Source organism: Symphalangus syndactylus, chromosome 4 (genome assembly GCF_028878055.3).
Source record: "Symphalangus syndactylus isolate Jambi chromosome 4, NHGRI_mSymSyn1-v2.1_pri, whole genome shotgun sequence".
Lineage (NCBI taxonomy): Eukaryota > Metazoa > Chordata > Mammalia > Primates > Hylobatidae > Symphalangus > Symphalangus syndactylus.
Window position 1 is genome coordinate 34,320,104 of NC_072426.2, and position 21,276 is coordinate 34,341,379.

The 21,276-nt window shown below is 45.8% G+C and overlaps 1 protein-coding gene across 2 annotated transcripts in view; it reads right to left on the reverse strand.

The window, feature by feature from the left end:
• Positions 1-20,664, reverse strand: part of CCDC6 (coiled-coil domain containing 6) — a 119,151-nt gene extending 98,487 nt beyond the window's left edge. The window contains exon 1 of one of the 2 annotated variants that reach the window (XM_055274389.2): positions 19,703-20,664. In XM_055274389.2, the coding sequence (XP_055130364.1) occupies positions 19,703-20,005 (303 nt within the window). In that variant the 5' untranslated portion in view covers positions 20,006-20,664. Of the gene's footprint in view, positions 1-18,268; positions 18,893-19,702 lie in introns of those variants that run through there. The other variant, XM_055274390.2, reaches the window with a different exon arrangement.
• Positions 20,665-21,276: the final 612 nt, after the last annotated feature.

The following is a 21,276-nucleotide window of genomic DNA, read 5'->3' on the forward strand; positions in this document are numbered from 1 at the left end:
TACCAGCACTGTTCCCTGGCCAATAATTTAACAGCATTTCACCTGAGTCCCAGATCCTTTATTTTTAAGGAGGCATACACTACCCACACCCACAGACTTGCTGTGAGACTCAAATGAAATAATTTAGCTGAAACCACTCCATAGATGCTGCCCAAGCTGCAGATTTCAGAGCTGGAGATTCTGGGCAAAGACTGCTTGTTATTCTACCTGTCCAGAAAACGTGTCTGCACATACTGCCCACAGCTTCCTGTCTGGGACTCTCCAGCCCTGAGCGGCTTCACACACAGCACTGCGCCAGACTTTCTGGAAGCCATAGATGCCAGTCCATCTTCCGAGGGCATGACTCCCCACAGATGCTCAGACATTTCTCAGCTAGAAGCTTCCAGGGAAGGCTGGCTGCACAGGATGCCTCACTTCAGATTTCCTTATAGTAGAACCACATAAGCCAGGTCTGCTTCACACAGGTGAAGTGGTGACCTAAACTTTCTGCTGCTTCGTCATGGGGGCTGGGAAGCCAGTCTGCATACCTACTGAGGGCAGAACCAGCAAAACTGGGATGCTCAGAAGCTGGGGACCAGGAAACAGGGCAGCAGGTAAAAGGTCTCCAAGCCTGCTGTCAACAGCTTTAGGGACGAAGGTTAGAGCTGGGGCCAGCAGCCTAAGGGCACAGGGCTTAATAGCAGAGGGGAGGCAAGGATAATATCTTTGATCACAGAAAAGCCTGTGATGTTTACCTTTCAAACACTAATTTCCCAGGGGAAAAATTGCTAATTTTGTCTGGTATGATAATGGTATGGTGGTTATAAAGTCCTTATCAGAGAGGCAAACTGAACCATTTATGGTGAAAGCATTTTAAGACTATGTGTCAATAATGGGTGAAGCTGGTGGTTTGTGGATTCACTCTACTTTTGTATATGCTTGAAAATTTCCATAATAAAATAAGCTTAAACAAAATCCACTATCATCATAAAAATAAATTTCATAGGAGGGATATGTGAGAAAAGTATTCTCACAGTCTGATTGCATGCCAGACAAGCAGGGCCACGAGATAAGCCCTCTAAGTCACTAATATGGGCAGCCATTTCTCCTCCCAGGGTATCAACATCCTCATCAGAGCTGGGGCCCTTGAATATCAGGGGACTCATGCATGCTTCACCCATCAAAACTGACTGGCACTACCCATGAATTCCTTTTTAGGGCTATTGAGGCATCCCAAGGTGCTCCCCACTGGCTACATGGTGCATGCTCTGTGTCAGAAGCAGCTGGCCTGGAAGATATTCAGGTGCAGAGCTTCCCATTTGGCATTCCCTGCAGGAAAATGTGCATCAGCCATAAATGACAAATGACAACAGGGACACGTGAGAACGCATTCTATGGGAGGGGCTTCTGAGGCAGGAGGAGGATGGATAGGAAAGACCTCAAATATCAATCCAGCCATTCTGGGCTGCATGGGATGCTACAAGTGAGCCTGCTGTTTCAAGCTGCCATGCCTTCATCCATGCTGATCCTTCTCCCTGGAATGCCCTTTACTCACGTTTTCCTGAAGGAATAAAAACCTTTGAGTCTTCCAACCTTCTGCTGTCCGCAAAGTACTCGACAGCTGCCCAGGCCAAACACAGTCAGTTCCATATTCATTCATTTCTTCCTGGGCCAGCCCTGGGTCTGTCTGGCCCAAGATGCCTCACTGCCCTTCTCTCCTGCTCTGCAAAGTACAGGTGACATCTGCAGGCTGCATCTCCCAGTTTCCAAAGTCAGCCAATGAGATTCAGCCAATAAGACGCACTAGCAAGAGATGGGAGGATGGAAGGGAGAACTCAGGGTATTTCTCCCCTTTCTCCAACTTGGGCAGCACCCACGTCTCAAGGCCCAGGGCAGTTCCAACTTCTTCTTGGTGACCGCGGCCCCTGGGCTCTGATAACACTACCTCCTCCCTTTATCCTCTAGAGGAGTTGTGAGAGCAGTGTTCTGCTCCTGCTTATCCCTGGGTTGTCTCATCACCTACCCCACTTCAGCTTCTCAGCAACTCTACCACTGGGATGACCAATCTCTGAATTACATTCTTCCCTCTCAACTCCACGTGGTTTGTTTTCCTGTGTGAACACTGAATGCTAAACTAGCTGTCTTCATTCACTCACCATGAGGACACTGCCTTCCCACAACTCTCCAAAAGGCTCTGAGCTCCTTCATGGCAGGCACAAGGTCTTCCTGGGCTTTGGATGCCAGGAGCCCAAGGCAGAGCCCTCAGTTATTGTTTATACCCTGCCTTGCTATCTTAAAAGGACATCTCAAGCACATGGTTAGCACTTAGGATGTACACGAAAAATGCTGGGTTAAATCAATGCATCCGTGCCTCAATGTACACAAGTTAAGGAGAAAGGCCACAAGAGGAGAAGACTCTTGGAAACACCTTTCAGGGACAGAAGGAGGATTCTTTTGACAGGACATTGATAATGATTTGACACCCAAGAATTAAAGCAACTGCCCAGACTATAGGGCAAAGATTTTCAAAAAAAAAACAAACAGCAGCAGCAACAACGAAACAGTGCTATATTCCAAACTCCTACAAGGAATTTCATGGACCCTTACTGCTGCAGGTGGTCTTAGAAATACAATGTAGTGCGATTAAGAACAGAGGCTCCCAAGCCAGGCTAAGGGATCCTACCCCCACCACTTACCAGATGAATGACCCTGGCAAGTTAACTTCTCTGCACTCCCGTCCTCTCCCTGGCCCTGTGGTTTTGTTTCAAGGGCTACATCAAGGCAGTGCACATCGGTCATTAGTCATTATCCACAGCATACTTCAAGGGTCTCAAACTCAACTGCCATTCGAGTGGGAAGTAAATTAGCATGTGAAGCTGCAGAGGTGAAAAGCAACAGAGGGGCTGGGCGCAGTGGCTCACACCTATCATCCTAGCACTTTGGGAGACTGAAGCGAGTGGATCACTTGAGGTCAGGAGTTTGAAACCAGCTTGACCAACATGGTGAAACCCCATCTCTACTAAAAATACAAAAAATTAGCTGGGTGTGGTGGGGGGCGCCTGTAATCCCAGCTACCCAGAAGGCTGAGACAGGAGAATCGCTTGAACCTGGGAGACGGAGGTCTCAGTGAGCAGAGATCTTGCCACTGCATTTCAGCCTGGGCAACAGAGCCAGACTCCATCTCAAAATAAAAAAAAGAGAAAAGAAAAGCAACAGAGGGAGGTGATGCCTGCAACAGAGTAGAGGGCGTGGCCTTGCTCAGGCCTTTTCTTCAGAAGGTCTTTCACAACTCTAGAGCCAAACCCCTCACCTGGGGGCCAAATGCAAGCTGCTCTTCTACAAACCCTAAATTCTAAACACACTTTTCTCAGGAAGCTGAGGCTCATCAAAAAAGACATGACTGACGTCTCGTCCCGCAGAGAAGGCGAGGCATAGAGGTCCAGTTCTCCCAGTACCACTGCAGGCTGGCGAGGAAAGGAGACATAAAACAAGGGGTTTCGTAACATGTGGCCAAGTAAAGGCAGACACCTGAGACATCCAGTCAATGATGGCTTCCAGAGAGGAGGAGACTAGGAAGCTGGTGTGGAAGAACAGGAACTGTGAAAGCAAACTGAGAGCCGCTGAGGAAGAAGTGGAGGCACCATCCTGAGAAGACTCCAGAGAGCCCCGCAAAAGGAGGGGATGCTGCAAAAGGAGGGGATGCTGCAAAGGAGGGGATGCTGCAAAAGGAGGGGATGCTGCAAAGGAGGGGATGCTGCAAAAGGAGGGGATGCTGCAAAGGAGGGGATGCTGCAAAAGGAGGGGATGCTGCAAAGGAGGGGATGCTGCAAAAGGAGGGGATGCTGCAAAGGAGGGGATGCTGCAAAGGAGGGGATGTTGCAAAGGAGGGGATGCTGCAAAGGAGGGGATGCTGCAAAGGAGCGGATGCTGCATTGGCTTCTTCTCAGACAGCAACCTGGTCTCAGGTTCGTGGGGGAGGAAAACAGAAAAGGGAAGAAATGGGCAAGAAGCAAATCTATAATTATTGAATTGGGAAGGAAAAGGAAGAACTGTGCTGAATGCACCCTGAGAGCTTTCCTAAGTCACATCATTTATCCCCAAAACTGGAGAGCTAAGATACTATGATCACTTTTTAGAGAAGAGGGCAAGATGGCTTAGAGGTTAGCTAAATTGCCCCAGGTTCACACAGCAAGGAAGGGGCAAACAGATATTTTTTTCTTTTTTATTTATTTATTTTTATTTTCTTTTTATTATTATACTTTAAGTTCTAGAGTACATGTGCACAACGTGCAGGTTTGTTACATATGTATACGTGTCATGTTGGTGTGCTGCACCCGTTAACTCGTCATTTACATTAGGTATATCTCCTAATGCTATCCCTCCCTCCTCCCCTCACCCCATGACAGGCCCCGGTGTGTGGTGTTTCCTACCCTGTGTCCAAGTGTTCTCTCATTGTTCAGTTCCCACCTATGAGTGAGAATATGCGGTGTTTGGTTTTCTGTCCTTGCGACAGGGCAAACAGATTTTTAAACACAGGTCCTCTAGGTCTTAGGACTATCAGATAAAACACAGGAGGCCCAGTTAAATTCGAATTTCAGATCAACAACAAATAATTTTCTAGTATATATAGGTGCCATGCAACATGTGGGACATATGTATACTAAAAAATAATTCACTGTTTATTTCTAATTGAAATACAGTTGTGCATCCTGCATTTTTACTTGCTAACTGGTAATCCTACTTGGTTTCCAAGTCGCTTCCGTTATTCCAAGTTCTGCCAAAGCACCCTAGGGTGGGAAAATCAGAAAGCAGTTAATGAATAAAATTGAAAGGAGAGAAAATTCACACAGCCTAATAGAGAATGCTAATCTGCAACACATAAAATAAAGAAGCATAAAAACAAAAGCAATAGAACCTATAGAAGACTTTGAGAACTGGGGAAAGAATACACTGTACTTATGGAAAGCAGTAAAGCCTACTGGTTTTCATTTGTGGCCTAACAAGCGAATCCCGGTTCCCTTTACACATCACTGTCAGGGAGCAATCACCCAGAGCTACGAGGCTCTGGGCCAAGTAAGAACCAACCACGGAAGGGATGACTGTCATTAGCACTAATCTTCCTTACCTGAAAAAGAGTTCAACGAGAAGGTGTCCAGACAAGTAGCAGAGAGGGAGGCAGAGAAACCAAAAGGCTCCAATAGTTTCGGCTAGAGCCCCCACAACTCTGATGGATAGACAACAGCAAAAGAGGGAAGGGCAGTCTTGAGCTTACTTTAACTTGTTTATTTACAATGCAAGCAGAGTTCCTCAATCAGATAAAATATCCTCCTTGCCCTCTCTTAGCATCCCAAAAGTCAATACAACCAAAATATTAATAGTAGTTTGGGGAAAAGCATGCTCCTCAACCTTCAAAAAGTTCCCAGGCTAGAGAGCAACCCAGAGGCAACAAAGAAAAGAGGTCACTTGAGGAGTCCCTGGCAGAGAAAACTACTGCCTCCCACAGACCACCCTGGCCCATCACCAGGGGTTGTCCTTCCATCATTTGGCGACTGCAATCCTGCAAAGTCAGTCCATTTCAAAGATTCATGTTTTGGTTTCTGTTCTTTAAACCAGCAGCTAAGAAGTGGCATTAGGGCGTTGCCCATCAAAGTGCACCTTCTAGAACCCATACTCCCATGAAAGAGGGTCAAAAGTCTCTATCAGAGAGGCCAGCTTTGACAGTCTTCGGTCTGCCGATAGTACTAAAGTCAGAAAACGTGTACTTTTTCAAAAAACACAATGGAAAGAGCTCTGTAACTGACCTATAGGGAAAAAAACCAGATCTTTTAAGAAGGGTGTTTACCTCCTGCAGTCCTGTTACTTTTACACAGCCACATAGACTGGTATAATCCTGGCTCACCAAGCCCTCGGAAACCCGCTCAGTTCCCAGGCATCCGCAAGCACCAGAGAAACATGGGCCGTTAGAAGCCAGGCTGCGAGGCTCCCCAACCTGCGGTGCACAGGGAGCTTGGTGCTGCCTCAACCACCCCCGCTCAGCTTTCAACAGGTTATTTTTCTATCATCATCTTACAGGATTATCTAGAGCAGGACTGATTTTGAAATATATTTTGGAGGACAATAGAAGGGGGTGGGGAAGTACTAATAATATTTAATATCATTTTCTACAGGAATAACTCACACATTACCCCAAAACTTTCCTCTGTGTATCAATCTCATTTGATCTTCATAACTGTGGGATGACAGCAAGATTTGTGTTAACTCTACAGTCTCTTATCAGGTAAGTAACCAAGGCTCAAAGGCCCTAAATGCAATATAACTTAGCTAGTAGGGTAGCCAGAATCTCAGTTAATAAGCACATAAGTAAGTCCCGCAGGGCCTGTACGTCCTCTGCTGTGCCACACTCCTTTCACGTCATCCTGCTGCCCAGCACTAATACTGAGGGAAGGGGGTGGGGCAGCCCAGGAAGCTGACTCTAAAACTGAAAATAATTTCACAGATACTTATGCAGACCATTGCACAGCAATCAAAAAGAACTACCACTATATGCACTGCATGGATACTGTTTAATATTAGTGAAGGAACTAAGATAATCAAAGAATCCAGACACACAAAATACATTCTGTATAATTCCATTTATATGAAGTTCAAACACTAGCAAAACAAATCTATTAAATATATTGAAATAAGTCAGAACAGGGTTACTTTTTGCGGGGGGCGGGTACTGACTGGAACAGAGCACATGACAGTTTCAGGGGTGTTGACAATTGCATGTATCCTAAGCAGGGTGGTGGTTACACCAGTGATTTCATTTTTAAATTCACTGAGCAGCCGGGTATGGTGGCTTATGCCTATAATCCCAGCACTTTGGGAAGCTGAGGTGGGAGTATCGCCTGAGCCTGTGAGCTGGAGACCAGCCTGGGAGCTGGAGACAGCTGCAAAACACTGTGAATGTACTTAAAGCCACTGAATTGTATACTTACAAATGGTTAAAATGGTGTCAAAGCTGGCCTCTCATGTCTCTACAAAAAAAATCCAAGAAACAAATAGCCGGGCATGGTGGTACACGCCTGTGGTTTCAGCAATCAGGAGGCTGAGGTGGGAAGATCGCTTTGAGCCCAGGAGGCAGAGGCTGCAGTGAGCTGAGAGCACCCCACTGCACTCCAGCCTGGGTGAAAGAGTGAGACTTCGTCTCAAACAAACAATACGTACGTACATACATACATACAATGAGCACTGTTTGATAAATTTGTGCATTCAAAGTCTTATACTTTAAGTTATGGTTCTCCATCGAAGACTTTACAAAGAAAAGTGAGCAGTTCCCAAAATCAATTCCACAAACTTTATTGAACAGCTGTGTTAAGGTTATGGAAAACACAAATGACCCTTCAAATGGTAGGGTCTTTACATGGCAGTCACCATGCAAGGTACTGTCCAACTGCTGTGTTCAATCTCCTGCTCTGCTGCTTACTGCGATCTTCAAGGGGTTGCTGAGACTCCTTGTGCCTCATGTCTTTCATCGGTGACACTGAGATCACAAAGGGTTGTCCTGAGGAGTCAATGAGTCCCTAATGGTAAAGGGTTGAGAACTGTACCCAGAAACACCACAAGACTGCAATATGTGGCAACTGTTATCATGGAATAAGACAAGTCATCCTACTAATGATAAATAACAAGATACCTGCCTTCAAATATTTCATCAAAAAGACACAAATGTCTGCACCAAGTAGCCAGAGTGGATTTCCAAGAGGCAGAAATGCTCTTACGGTTCCCCCGCCCTTCTGTAGTGAGCTCCTGAAGGGAATCCAGGTTCACAGCCCAGAGTTGCCCAGCTGGGCACTGCTCTCCTCCCATCCTCATTTTTCTCTGGGCATTTAGGTTCTGCCTGGGTGTGGGGGGAGTGCCTTGTCCAACCATTACTCAGCTCCCTACTTCTTTCAAATTAACTTCAATTAATCCTTTAGATCGTGACTAAGAAATCTCATTCCAGAGCCTGTGCTCTCTAACTCTGCCTCCACTCCTGGATTGAATCAGGGGCCCACCACCAACACCACCAGCACAAAATCATCCCAGTTGTTATATACAGGCACACTGCCTGGCATACAGCAGACACTCATGTTCGCTGGAAAAAAAAAAAAAAAAACCCACTTGTACTGTGCTAGTCAGACTATTTTTAAGTAAGATTGTAACATAAATGCAAAGGAAGAAACGGATTCCAGACTGGGATGGGGAGGGGCGGGGGGAATCCATAAGGCTATGCCATGTGAAGAGGTGGCAATATCCTGGGGTAGCTGAACAGGGTGCAGGAGTGGAGTAGACCAAGGCCCAACTGGAAGGCAACTGAGCCAGAAAGGGGAGCACAGACCGTCCCCCATGCGATGAAGGCACCCTTCTCTATTGTTATTTCTTTTCTAAGACAGGGAGTTTGCTACCCTGGCAACACTCCCTTAGGCCCAGCAACCTGGGAATTTGCTGTGACAAAGGAGCAGCCCTGACTATCCTAACTGAACAGAACTGTATAGGAACTTCTAATAGGAAATTGCCTACAACAAGATGAAGATAAAACTGTCCTTGGGCTGTGCATGGTATCTTATGCCTGTAATCCCAGCACTTTGGGAGGCCAAGGTGAAAGGATGGCTCGAGCCCAGGAGTTCAAGACTAGCCTGGGCAACATCGTAAGACCCTCTACAAAAAATAATAATAATGATGACCCAGGAGTGGTGGCACACATCTGTAGTCCCAGCTACTCCGGAAGCTGAGGTGGGAGGATCACCTGAGCTCAAGAGGTCGAGGCTGTAGTGAACAATGATGGCACCACTGCACTGCAGCCTATGTGACAGAGCGAGACCCTGTCTCAAAGAAAACCGACCAAACAAAAAGGCCTGTCCCTAAATTAATTTATATGCCATCTTCCCACAGACTGTAGAAGCTCTGAGGTCAGACCTGGGCTCAAATCCCAGTCCCATCTGATAGTCATGGGACCTCAGGCAAGTGATACAAGTTTCTGGGCCTAAATTTGTAGGCTTATGGCTATGGATAAACAGTAGTACTGATCGTATAGGACTGTGGTGAGGATTAAATGAGAGGATATATGCAAACCCCTTCCAATAGTGCCTAACCCATAGTAAGCACTGGATAAACATTCACTGTTATCACAGCAACACAAAAAGATTTGGAAGTGGGACAACGGTGGTGAATAAAAATTCTGTAAGCTTTCAGAATTTCTGGAGGCAATTTCTAACCCTTTGGAAGGTCATGCCTGACAAGAGTGTCTTTGTTTACCTGAGGGCGTTGGATCACACTGGAAAGCCTAAGAGTGTGATTCAGCCTGAGCGCTTTAGGCCATGTGGTATCAGCACAGCCTTCTCAGGGCCTGGAAACTGAGATCTGCCCTGTGGATGGTCGACCATATCTACATGATGGAGCCCCAGTAAAAATTCTGCACCCCAAGGCTTGGCCGAACTTCTCTGGTTGGCAATACCCCATGTGTATTGTCACACGTTGTTGCCAGGAAAGAAATGCTGTGCACACTCCACGGGGAGAGGATAACTAGAAGCTCCACAACGAAAAACATTCCTAGACTCTGCCCTATATGCTTTTTCCCTTGACTGATTTTAACCTGCATCCTTTCCCTGTAATAAAATGCACCTGTGAGTATAAAAATAAGTAATTTAAAAAATAAAATTACAGTTTATTCCAAATGCTATCAAGGAAATTAAATGCATACATTTCATTAAAAATAAAAAGCAACCATGATCTGTGAAGTGTCGGGGGGAAGATATGGGGCGAAGACCCTTCCCTCCTGGAGGACAAGCTCTCGCCATGGGTTATTCCCTCATCCAGCATCTCCACATCTGGGTGCTTACTGGCACCAAGCCCAGAGCTGGGCGTAGGGCTAGGGCACTGCACATTTGCTGAGTGACAGAAAAGAACCATATATGGGACAGCTAACAGGCAGTACAAACTTAAGTTAAAATAAGACATCAACACTTTAAGGTCCAAATTTATAACTTCAAGAGCAGGACAGTAAAAAGCAGCTAGCAGCTTCTGTAGACCAGAGTAAGTCTTTCTTTAAAAAAAAAAAAAAAAAAAAATTAAAAGTCACTAGGAATAGAGGTTTACCAGGGAGGAAAAAAATGGGTGTTATAGTTTCATGGGTACAGAATTTCCATTTGGGATGATGAAAAGTTCTGGAGATGGATAATGGTGATGGTTGCAAAACACTGTGAATGTACTTAAAGCCACTGAATTGTATACTTACAAATGGTTAAAATGGTGAATTATATGTTGTATATGTTTTTACCACAAAAAAAAAATGCAAAAAAAGTCACTGGTACTCTTCTCTGGGTACCTAAGGTATTTCACAATATAAACTCCATGCATGCAAGGTTCAAAATGGCATAAAACAGTTAATATACTTTCCAAGGGACATAAACCCTTACCAGGTAGTAATTTGAACCTGAAGAAGTCTAACTCTACTTTATGGAGATACACTTATAACAGTACTCTTTGGTTAACAAAAACAATAAAATCACCTAGTCAATTTTTTCCTCAAAGATTAGTAGGGCTACTAAATGAAGTGAAGACACGATGTTTTGACTCAACAGATGTCTTTGTTTGGATAAACTCTGGTCTAATGAAGAACTCCACCCCACAAAAAACATCTCTCAGTAGAATAAAAGTTATCATTTGAGTTGGTATATTAGGATAATTTTTTTTTTTTTTTTGAGATGGAGTTTCACTCCTGCTGCCCAGGCTGGAGTGCAATGGTGCAATCTCGGCTCACTGCAACCTCCGCCTCCCAGGTTCAAGCGATTCTCCTGCCTCAGCCTCCCGAGTAGCTGGGATTACAGGTGTGCACCACCATGCCTGGCTAATTTTTTGTATTTTTAGTAGAGAAGGGGTTTCTTCATGTTGGTCAGGCTGGTCTCAAACTCCCGACCTCAGGTGATCCGCCCGCCTCAGCCTCCCCAAAGTGCTGGGATTACAGGCGTGAGCCATCGCACCTGGCCTATTAGGATAATTTTTTAAAAAGTCTAGCTTGCATACAAGTAATTTCATCAGATGAAAAGTTTTCAATATGAAACTCCAGGTATAATTATTTTTCTCTCAAATCTGTCCCTTTTAGCCTCTCTAATTCAATCTCAACAAGCAGACAGCACAAAAGACTCAAACTGTTCACTTATAGAAGCAACAGGTGAAGTGTTTAACACAGGTAACTAGATTTCTAAGAATTTTCTTCAGCTCACCCATAATACCTACTGCTTTCATTCTTTTACTCTCGTCCTTCCTCCTATGGAAAACTTTTTGAATGATGACCTATGCCTGGCTGAACATCCCAACTCTGCTCTGCAGTACCAAGTGGCCTCATTTGATCCTCAGTGCCCTGAGATGCCCTGGTGGGTATTACCCAGATCACTCTGGACACACACCTGGCATCGCAAGGCTAGATTGATCTGGAACAGATGCATGGAAGATTAGCACATCAATCAGCACTGCTTTTGTAAAAAACTAGAATTCAAAATTTCCTATAAAATAGTACCTCTAATTTTACTGCAAGAAGTCTTTGCTTTCAGATAGTTTCGGATTAAAAACTTGAGAAATTCCGTCCATCCACCATTATTCCATGAAAGAAACAGGAATAGAGGGGAAAAAAATCACCTAGATAATTTCCATGTACTGACAGACGCAGATTATGAAATTAAAATGTCAATGACATTTCTTTTCAATCATCACATAAAAATGAAAATTAAAAACAAACCAAAAGCCTCCCAGTGCCACCTCAGCATAAATTGAGCAACAGCTCTCCCCATCTCTGCCTTACAAAATAAACTGCAAGCTAATTAAACTGTGAATGAATGTGATAACTTGTTATCCTTAAAGATATTCACAGAGATAGATGAACTTCATTTTGGAAGCTGGAAGGTAAAATTCCCCTCCCTGGGAACCCCTACAGGAGTCGGCCTAAGCTTCCCTTCCTGCGTCCGTGTGTGTTGGTTCCTTCTGCACTGCACAAGCCCCAAGGCTGGAGAGAAAGGCTGTTTCCCTCTGCTCTGTATTCCCTACAGCACCAGGCCAGGGCCAGGCTGAATGAAAGTCAAGTGCAATCCTCCCTATGCTACTGGGAGAGCCCTAACATTCCTTTTGGATATTTGTATCTAGCACACAGTATTATAAGCACTTGACGGCTGAATCCTGCCTCTTTGAGGCTATATTTTATTTATTACATGCCATTTTGTACCTTACTGAAGCAACAAAGGCGGGGCAGAGAGGGGAGACCACAAAAATCGCCCAGCAAAAAACAAATGAGTATTGTAATGAACTGTAATCATTAAATTGCACTCCATATGTCTGATCTAGGAACCAATAAGTAAAGCGGAGGGTTAATTCTAAATGACCATCAATCATATTAACCCTTTTTTTTAAAGAATACTTATCCCTAAAGAGAGAACCTACACAAAGTGACCTTTGCAATTTACTGGTATCAAGGTTGGAATAAACTTCACAGCTGTGCATTTCACAGCCATAAAAATAAGAAAATTTGACAGCCTTGGAGAAGTAGGAAGAATCTGCAAGTTAACGCAACCCCAAGATCCTCACGATTAAAAATATTTTCCAGAGGATTAATTCCTCTGTCAAGAAAATTGCAACCATCACCAAGCAGGAACATACTGAACCTGTGAACATTCACTCTGCCAACTTTGACAATTCAATATACCTGAAAACAACCACAATGTGATTGAAAACAAAAAGCAACACCTACTCACTAAGGAAAAAAAGTATGCAGAGGGGACAGAAAAGATTACTATTATTCCTTACTCAGCCTGACTGCAGTTCAGTGGTTTGGATTAGCATTTTGAAGTGTAAACACAATTATTTCAGCAAGGCATGATTTAAGGAAAACACACACACACAAATACACTGTGGTGACACTTGTGTCTCTGTAAGACACAGCAGACATAAGAATTCAACAATCCCCCTACTCTGTTTTCAGATGCTTCCCCCATCACTGCTACAGGTCACCAGTATTTATTTGCATCACTGCATCCCCCTGCAATGGGCCAGAGTTGTTTCCCAGTGGTGCATTTCAACATTGAAGAGTCATAGGAAACACCTGGAATGATCTGCCACCAACACCAAAACCAAGGCAGCAAATCCGAACACTTCCAACGGGGCTACTTTTTCCTCCAAGCCTTGCTCAGAAACACTTAGAAAGGAGAACCTGAAAATACTTTGTCCCCTTTCAGATAAAATGTTATCAGGAATGCCCAGGTGTATGCTGCAAGGTAGCCCACATCACCCAAAGCTAGAAGGCAAGGGCACATTGATTGCAATGGTCCCCCAAAGTATACAATGTATCCATTCACATATCTGGTCTGTTTCATCAACTATGGTAAAGAAAGTGTTTGCTGTTGTGGCAGGGGAGTGGCTCTATGAAGACGAGGTCCCAGAGAGAGTTTGGCACCTCATCACAGAAAGAAACAAGTGCACACATACCCGTGCCTCTGGAGCCAGCTCAACAAATTTCTGAGTGTTTCTCGCATGCCAAGCACTGAGGAATGCGATGAACAAGGCAAATTCTGCCCCCAGAGAAATTTACGCATGAACTGGGAAAGATCTCAGTGGTCGAGTGTCAGTGACTGGGGGTGGGGGGCAGGGTCTATGGAACCACGTAAGCAGGTGCATACCCCGGTGTGTGGCTGACAAAGAGAAGGTATCAGGGCATACCAGGAAGGGGTTCAGGTGGAGAAGGCAGTACAGTCTATTTCAACTGACAAGGTAGAGAAGAGGGGAGGAATACAGAACAACATTTAAGGGGACAAGTGGCACCATTGAGGAGCCAGAGGAAATCTACTGAAGTTCTGGGTGCTAGTAGTAAAGGAGTGAAGTGAGAGCTTAGAGAATGCACACTGGGCTAAAAGCATGTAAGGGGTGTGGCTGTGAAGCAAGCAGGGCATTCCAATCATGCAGAGTCTGGTAAACCACCAGAAGGTTTACCTGGATCCAAGGACAATGGGGAGCCATTCAATATTTTCAAGCAAGCAATGGCTACCTCCGATTTTTGCTGTAGACCAGCCTCCCTGGTCCTGAACAAGAGTCACCACAAACCAGATACTGTGGCTTCTCTAATAATTCTCCACTCTAGCAAATAGGACAGCACTGTAAAAGACTGTCATGACCTTTAAAATTTCAGCTTTTGGCTGGGCACGGTAGCTCACGCCTGTAATCCTAGCACTTTGGGAGGCAGAGGTGGGTGGATCACTTTAGGCCAGGAGTTCTGAGACCAGCCTGGACAATATGGTAAACACCACCTCCACTAAAAATACAAAACTAGGTGGGCATGGTGGCGCATGCCTGTAGTCCCAGCTACTAGTGAGGCTGAGGCATGAGAATCACTTGAACCTGGGGGGCAGAGGTTGCAGTGACCTGAGATCACACCACTGCACTCCAGTCTGGGTAATAAAGCTGTCACACACACACACACACACACACACACACACACACAAAAGGTTTTTTAAAATTAAGTACAAATAGAGTATATGAAACACATAGAAGATACTTACAAATGTGAAAAACTCATAAATGCTGAAGAAATAGGAGAATGGCCTCTTTAAGAAGACTTGTGTACAGTTAGACCTAACTGTGAGGTCATATTTTCCTCAAAGTTGTGTCTAAAGTTGGGTGTTTCCATAAGAATCTAAGAAATACTTTTCTAAACGGGGGGAAAAAAGACATCATACTCTCATCGTCACATTTATAAAGGCAATATTGATTTGTAGCTTCAGAGTCTGACAAAAGTCTTAAAAATTGAAAATAACATATTAGACTTCCAGAGTAAATAATCCAAAACACACAACATCAACTATATGGCAGATTTTATTGGTTAATGAAACCATTACACTGTTGATGTTTAAAATAGCAAGGTTTTCTAATCATGCCAGACCAACATATTTTTCTATTATAACTTCAAAACACCTTGTACTTCTGTATTTCCCTTAACTTACAATAAAGGATTAATTTTACAGTCAGACACTTAAATATCAGTGATTTATTATAGGCCTTGATTTCCAAACCAAACACATGCCAAAGGTCTGAAACTGCCTGGAAGAGGTACACACCCTAGAGAACCACCTGAGGCCCTACTTATACACAGAGAATGTCAGCAACTAGTTGAGAACTTTGAAGCCATCCAATTACTGCCCACAATTGCATTTCCTCACCTTCTCTAAGATCACCACCCCTAAGACCACCACCCCTAGGACCACCACCCCTAGGACCACCACCCCTAGGACCACCACCCCTAAGACCACCACCCCTAAGACCACCACCCCTAGGACCACCACCCCTAAGACCACCACCCCTAAGACCACCACCCCTAAGACCACCACCCCTAAGACCACCACCCTGCGATAACCCTCACTACACTGAATCATATAATCCACAATCACATTCTCACTCATAGGACAAACCAACAGATCTGGCCTAACATACAAAAGCTACTCAAAAAGGTGACTATGCATTTGTTTCTTTTCCCTACTCCAAAAAAAAGAAATTATGATCTGTAATCAGTAGCCTGATTCCCCTGCTGACTTAATGGGGAAAATTGAATAATCATTCAAAATATTCTATTCCACTTTTAAGCCCCAAATAAAATGGCCTAGGGCAGGCTGTAACTCACAGGTGCACTGGGCACTTGTGGACACGACTGAAAGACTTCTTACTGTTGATTCTCTCCCACAGATGATGTTTACTGCTATTACACAGATACTGAGAACACAGGCCCATGAAACTAGTCGTTCATTAAATGGGTAGTTTGACCAGAATAGCCGCTTACATACCAGAAGAGACCATTGGTTAAGAGCTTCTATTAGCCTTTGGACTTGGCTTTAAAAAGGGCATAACAGAGATATTACTATACACCTATTGGAATGGTCAAAATCTAGAACACTGACAACAGCAAATGTTGGTGAGCAACAGTAACTCTTTTTTTTTTTTTTTTTTTTTTTTGAGATGGAGTCTGGCTCTGTCGCCCAGGCTGGAGTGCAGTGGCGCGTTGTTGGCTCACTGCAACCTCCACCTCCTGGGTTCACGCCATTCTCCTGCCTCAGCCTCCAGAGAGGCTGGGATTACAGGCATGCAACACCACCCCCAGCTAATTTTTCTGTATTTTTTTTAGTAGAGACGGGTTTCACCATGTTGGCCAGGCTGGTCTCGAACTCTTGACCTGAGGTGATCCGCCTGCCTTGGCCTCCCCAAAGTGCTGGCATTACAGGCGTGAGCCACCACGCCCAGCCCCGCCAGAGCAACTCTTATTCATTGTTGGTGGGAATGAAAAACGGTGCAGCCACTTTGGAAGACAGTTTGGCAATTTCTTATAAAACTAAACATACTCTTACCATATAATTCAGCAATCATGCTCTTTGGAATTTACCCAAAAGAACTGATATCTTTCCAGACAAAACCCTGCACATGAATATTTCCAGCGGCTTTATTCATAATTGCCAAAAGGTGGAAACAACCAAGATGCCCTTCAGGAGGTGAATAGATAAATTATGATACATCCAAACAATGAAATACTATTTAACTCTGAACAGAAGACAAGACATAGGAGTTGGGGAACATGGAAGAAACTTAAATGCATTTACTAAGTGAAAAGGCTGCATACTGTATGATTCCAACTATATGACATCTGGGAAAGGCAAAACTAAGGAGAGAGTAAAAAGATCAGTGGTTGCCAGGAGTTAGCAGGGAGGGAAAGAGATGAACAGAGCGTGGAAGACTTCCAGGGCAGAAAAACTCTGCGTAATACCATAATGGTGGTCACATGTCATTATACATTTGTCTAAACTCATAGAACATACAAGACCAAGTAAACTCTAGACTTTGGGTGATAATGATGTATCAATGTAGGTTCACTGACTATAACAAATGGACCACTATGATGAAAGACGTTGATGATGGAGGAGGCTGTGCCTGTGTGAAGGCAGGGGTTACGTGGGAAATCTCTGTACTTTACGTTCAGTGTTACTGTGAAGATGAAAGTGCTCTAAAAAAAATAAAGTCTATTAAAAAACAAAACAAGTAGAGGGAAAAAAAAAGCCCGTCTCTTCCCCAGGGTGCAGCAGAAAGGCAATGTGCCTTCCTGAACATGCTCAAGGAAAAAGAAGGCCACAATCACCTTTAGTGCCCAAGGACATGAACGTTAATATCATAATTAGAACTAAAAAGAGCCAAGAAGGCAATTACCAGAATTATGGTACCATCTTCCCTTCAAATTAACTAAAATAGTGAAAAATCTAACAAGGCCTTCACTTAATTATCAGAAACTTCCTAGACTGCCACTAGCAAGGTTAATGCTTAAGTCAGAGATGTCAGGGATTGTACAGCTTAACCTTGACATAAACTACTTAAGTGTTGTTCAATGGACTCTCTACATTAACAGACCCATTTCATGGAGTCACATAAATTTCTCCTCCCACATTACATACCTGAGAGGTCAAACGTACCCCCCACAGAATCTGGATCCTAGGTCAGTTAACAAAACCTGCAAAATCTTGACGGAATCTCTTTTCTGCATTTATCATTCAGCTCCTTAGTAACAACTGCCAAGTATTAGGAAACCAGGCGAACCACAAGCACTTTTTTATGTGTCTCCCTGAATATATTAGTCAGAGATTAAAGAACTGAGAGGCTTCTGGTACTTGTGCAGTGTCATCTAAAACAATTTTAACTTTACTCATTAACACCACACGACATTTCACAAAGTATATTTGGTTGGATGTCAGTGTTAGCTAAGGGTAAATGCTTAAAGAAAAAAAGCCACCACCTTATATGCTCTTCTAGCCAAGTACTCAGAAGGCCTCTGATCTTAAACACCGGGAATGAACACATTTGTTCCTGCAAAGCCAACATGTTCAAGTACAATTTACAAACCTAGTTATAATATGGTCTAAGTGTCAAACAGATAACCCTTTCATAGTCTCTGCATCCCTCATTCCTCCCATCCAAACAAAACCAGCCTGAATTGCCCACTGCATGCAAAAGGCTGTTTTGCTTCATGCAAGTTTTACTGCTTTCCATGTCTCACAATCTCCAAGAGACTAACCCTCTCATTTACTAACTCAAACCTTAAACAAACTGCCTCCACCAACTTCCCTCTCTTCTTAACCCCAACTCAGCAAAGACATCTCTGTCAGCCAAGAAAGCTGCATAGGAGGCTTGGAAGTGGCTGCCTCTGCAAATTCCCCGCCCCTCCACCCTTCCTACCAAAAGGGCACTTCAAGAACTTTACCATCTCAGATGAAAGTTGCTCCAATTTCATTCTCCAAAATTGGATTTGAGTATGAAAAGTTTCTTTTTACAATCAACTGCTATTTAGGCTACTGATCACACTTAACTTGCAACTTGCTTTCTACACAAATTAGGAATGCCATCTAGTTCTCATGTATGAGCCAACATTGGGGGTGTACACACGCGTGCACACACATATACACAGGCTCCTCCACCGAAGGCTATTTCCTGGCACAAGGGGCATCCTAAACTTGCCCTATTTCCAAGGTGTGACCCTCCATCCCCAAATTCATCCCTTTTTCATTTCAAAGTTCAGCCTAATCCGCTATTTTGCAGCAGCTATGGCCATTTATCCCCCTTGATTTCTTGACATCTTCTTCTCTGCTTCTGGCTGGGAAACTTTTGATTTGAATACAGTTGTCTGTGTGGGGATCCTGCATGTTAATGATGTGGTGAGCTGGCAGGGATGATAGGTGAGAGTACACAGTGTACTTTTTCTAGTTACGTTTCGCCTCATCACTGCTATAGGGGCCTTTCTAAACGCCTGCCACATCAGGAGAGAGACCTACAGACCCAAGCTTAACCTTTTCTGGGCAGCCTCCAGGGGACAGGTAGAAACAGAACAGATGGCCTGTTCTCCAGTATCTAGACTCAGAAGCAAGATACTTCTAACCACTCCACGAATGAAGCAAACACACGTACCTCTGGCTCAGCCAGGGAGTCACAGTCACTACCCTTCCCCTGGTTTCGGCCCCAGCCCTGTCCAGGCGTGGATGCTGCACTCTCCTCGCTGTAAACCGTCCACCCTCCCAACCCAAAGCAAAGAGCTTCCAATAGAGGTGGGAGCACTAGCGCCGTATCCGCCCTTCCCTCTTGATCCTGGCCAGAAAACTCCACTTCCCGGATTCCCGGCCACTCTCTCCCGCCCCCTCCCCGGGCGATCCAGCTAGCGCCGTCCAGATGCCAGCTTAGTGCCCAGCCCAGCTGCGAACCCCCACACTCCAAGCCAGGACCCAGTAAGAGATCCCAGCTTCCTCCCTCTCTCTCGAACTGGGGTTCCCCAGATTCTGGACGCACCCCTCAAACATGCTAGGGCTGAAAAAAGTCCTACCCCGCCCCCCAGCCACGCCGCCAGCCTCCAGCCCAGCCCCGGAGGGGCCTCCTCTCCAGAGGCCAAAAGGGACCATGAATGGTTGCCACAGTAGCCTTCCCCCGCACCGCGCAAAGGTCCTCAGCCCCCCGAGGAGGACAGACCCGCGTGGCCCCGAAGGGACACCTCCCTCTCCTCCTGGAGGCCAGCAGGTCCCCGCAGGGAGTGTGCTCTCAGAGGGTCCCCGGGAATCTGGGGAAGACTAGGGGTTGGCTGGATTCGGGTGCAGCCCCTCCCGGGGCGGGCGGAGGTCGGCGCTGCGGCGCGTCCCCGGGGGGCACTCACGATGGTCACGCTGGCTTTGCGCAGGTCGCGGTTCTCCTCCTGTAGTGCCTTGCACTTCAGTTTGTAGGTCTCCAGCTCTATCTTCAGCACCTTGTTCTCTTGCTGCAGCGAGGCCAGGCGGTTGGTGAGCTCCTCCAGGCGGAACGGCGAGATGACAATGCCCCCCGACTTCCCACCGCCGCCGCCTCCCCCGCCGCCACCGCCGCCGCCCGAGGTCGACGAGCAGGACGACTGCATGGCGGCCGAGCTGCTGCTGTTGCCCCCCGCCCCGTCCGTGTCGCTCTCGCTGGCGCTGTCCGCCATGGCCGCGGCTGGCTAGGGAAAGGAGGAGGAGCAGCAGGGAGGCGGCGGCGACGAAGGCCGGGCTGCGAATGAGTGGGCGCCGGGCGAGCACAGGGGAGCGCCGAGCTGAGCGCCTGGCACCAGGGCGCAGACTCGGAGCGGCGGCGAGAGAAAGAGAGGGCGCTTCCCGCTGCCAAGGGACCTCCTCTGCCAGAGAACAGAGACCCCGCCCGGGCTTGGGCAGTATTGCACTGGGGCTCGCTCCAGCCGGGCCAGGCGCGCTCCCTAGGCCGCCCAGCAAAGCTGGCTGAAAGCTCGGGGACCCGCCCGCCGCCGCCTGGTGACCACGGGCGGGCTGGGAACGCGCAGGCACTGCGGGTGCGGGAAAGCCAAGGACTGCCCCCGCACCACCAGCTCGCCAGCCACACGTGTTCCAAGGGAGGGCCTCCAAGCCCCCTGATCTAAGCCCACGGCCGCCCAGCCTCTTCCGGGCTCGCGCCCGCCCCGAGAAAAAAGAAACCTGATGCCCCACCAGCCTCGCAGGTGCCGAGGACACGTGGAAAGGTCAGCCGGGCTCCGGCACCCATTCTCTACCGTGTTGTGGCCCCATCTTCCGCCGACTGTGTGTGCGCGTGTCTCCCTCTATCTGTTTCACACATACACGCAGTTTTGTATTCTCAAAAGCAAGGTGTTTTTGACTGGGAAGGCTTGGATAAACCTAAGAGAACAAAGTTCCTCTACAAGAGGCCGAGGAGGATGAAACAACAGCAGCCACAGGTTAACCTTGTTAAGAAAGAATTTGCAGGAGAGACACACACCTGCTTTAATAACCTCATAAACCATACTGCGCTCAATTGTTTAAACAAGGTGCAATTGTTTTTTTCTTTTTCTCTTTGCATTTTGCAAACATTTCCAGCACATGTCACGCAGTAGGATTAAGACAGTAACATTTACCTAATGAAGAAAAAAAAAAAAGGAAAGCGAAACACTTTTAGTAGAAGATTGAAACACCTCTTTAAGTGCCAATTTTCCAAAGTAACTGCGGACATAACATTATGCTATACAAATAGTAATGATTGAGTGGGAGTGCAACATCACCGTTCTTTGCTATCCTCTTGCTCACTCCTAGAAAACTTTAGCATGTAAATGTAAAACAGTAATTACTATAATGCGGTCTAATTCAGGGTTCTAGCTTTGCAGTTTAATAAATTAAAAATCAAAAACTTTTATTCCCCCTCCCTCTTCCCAAAGAAAGGCTTGCAGGAAATTGGCCCAGCAGGTGAGATGATTCT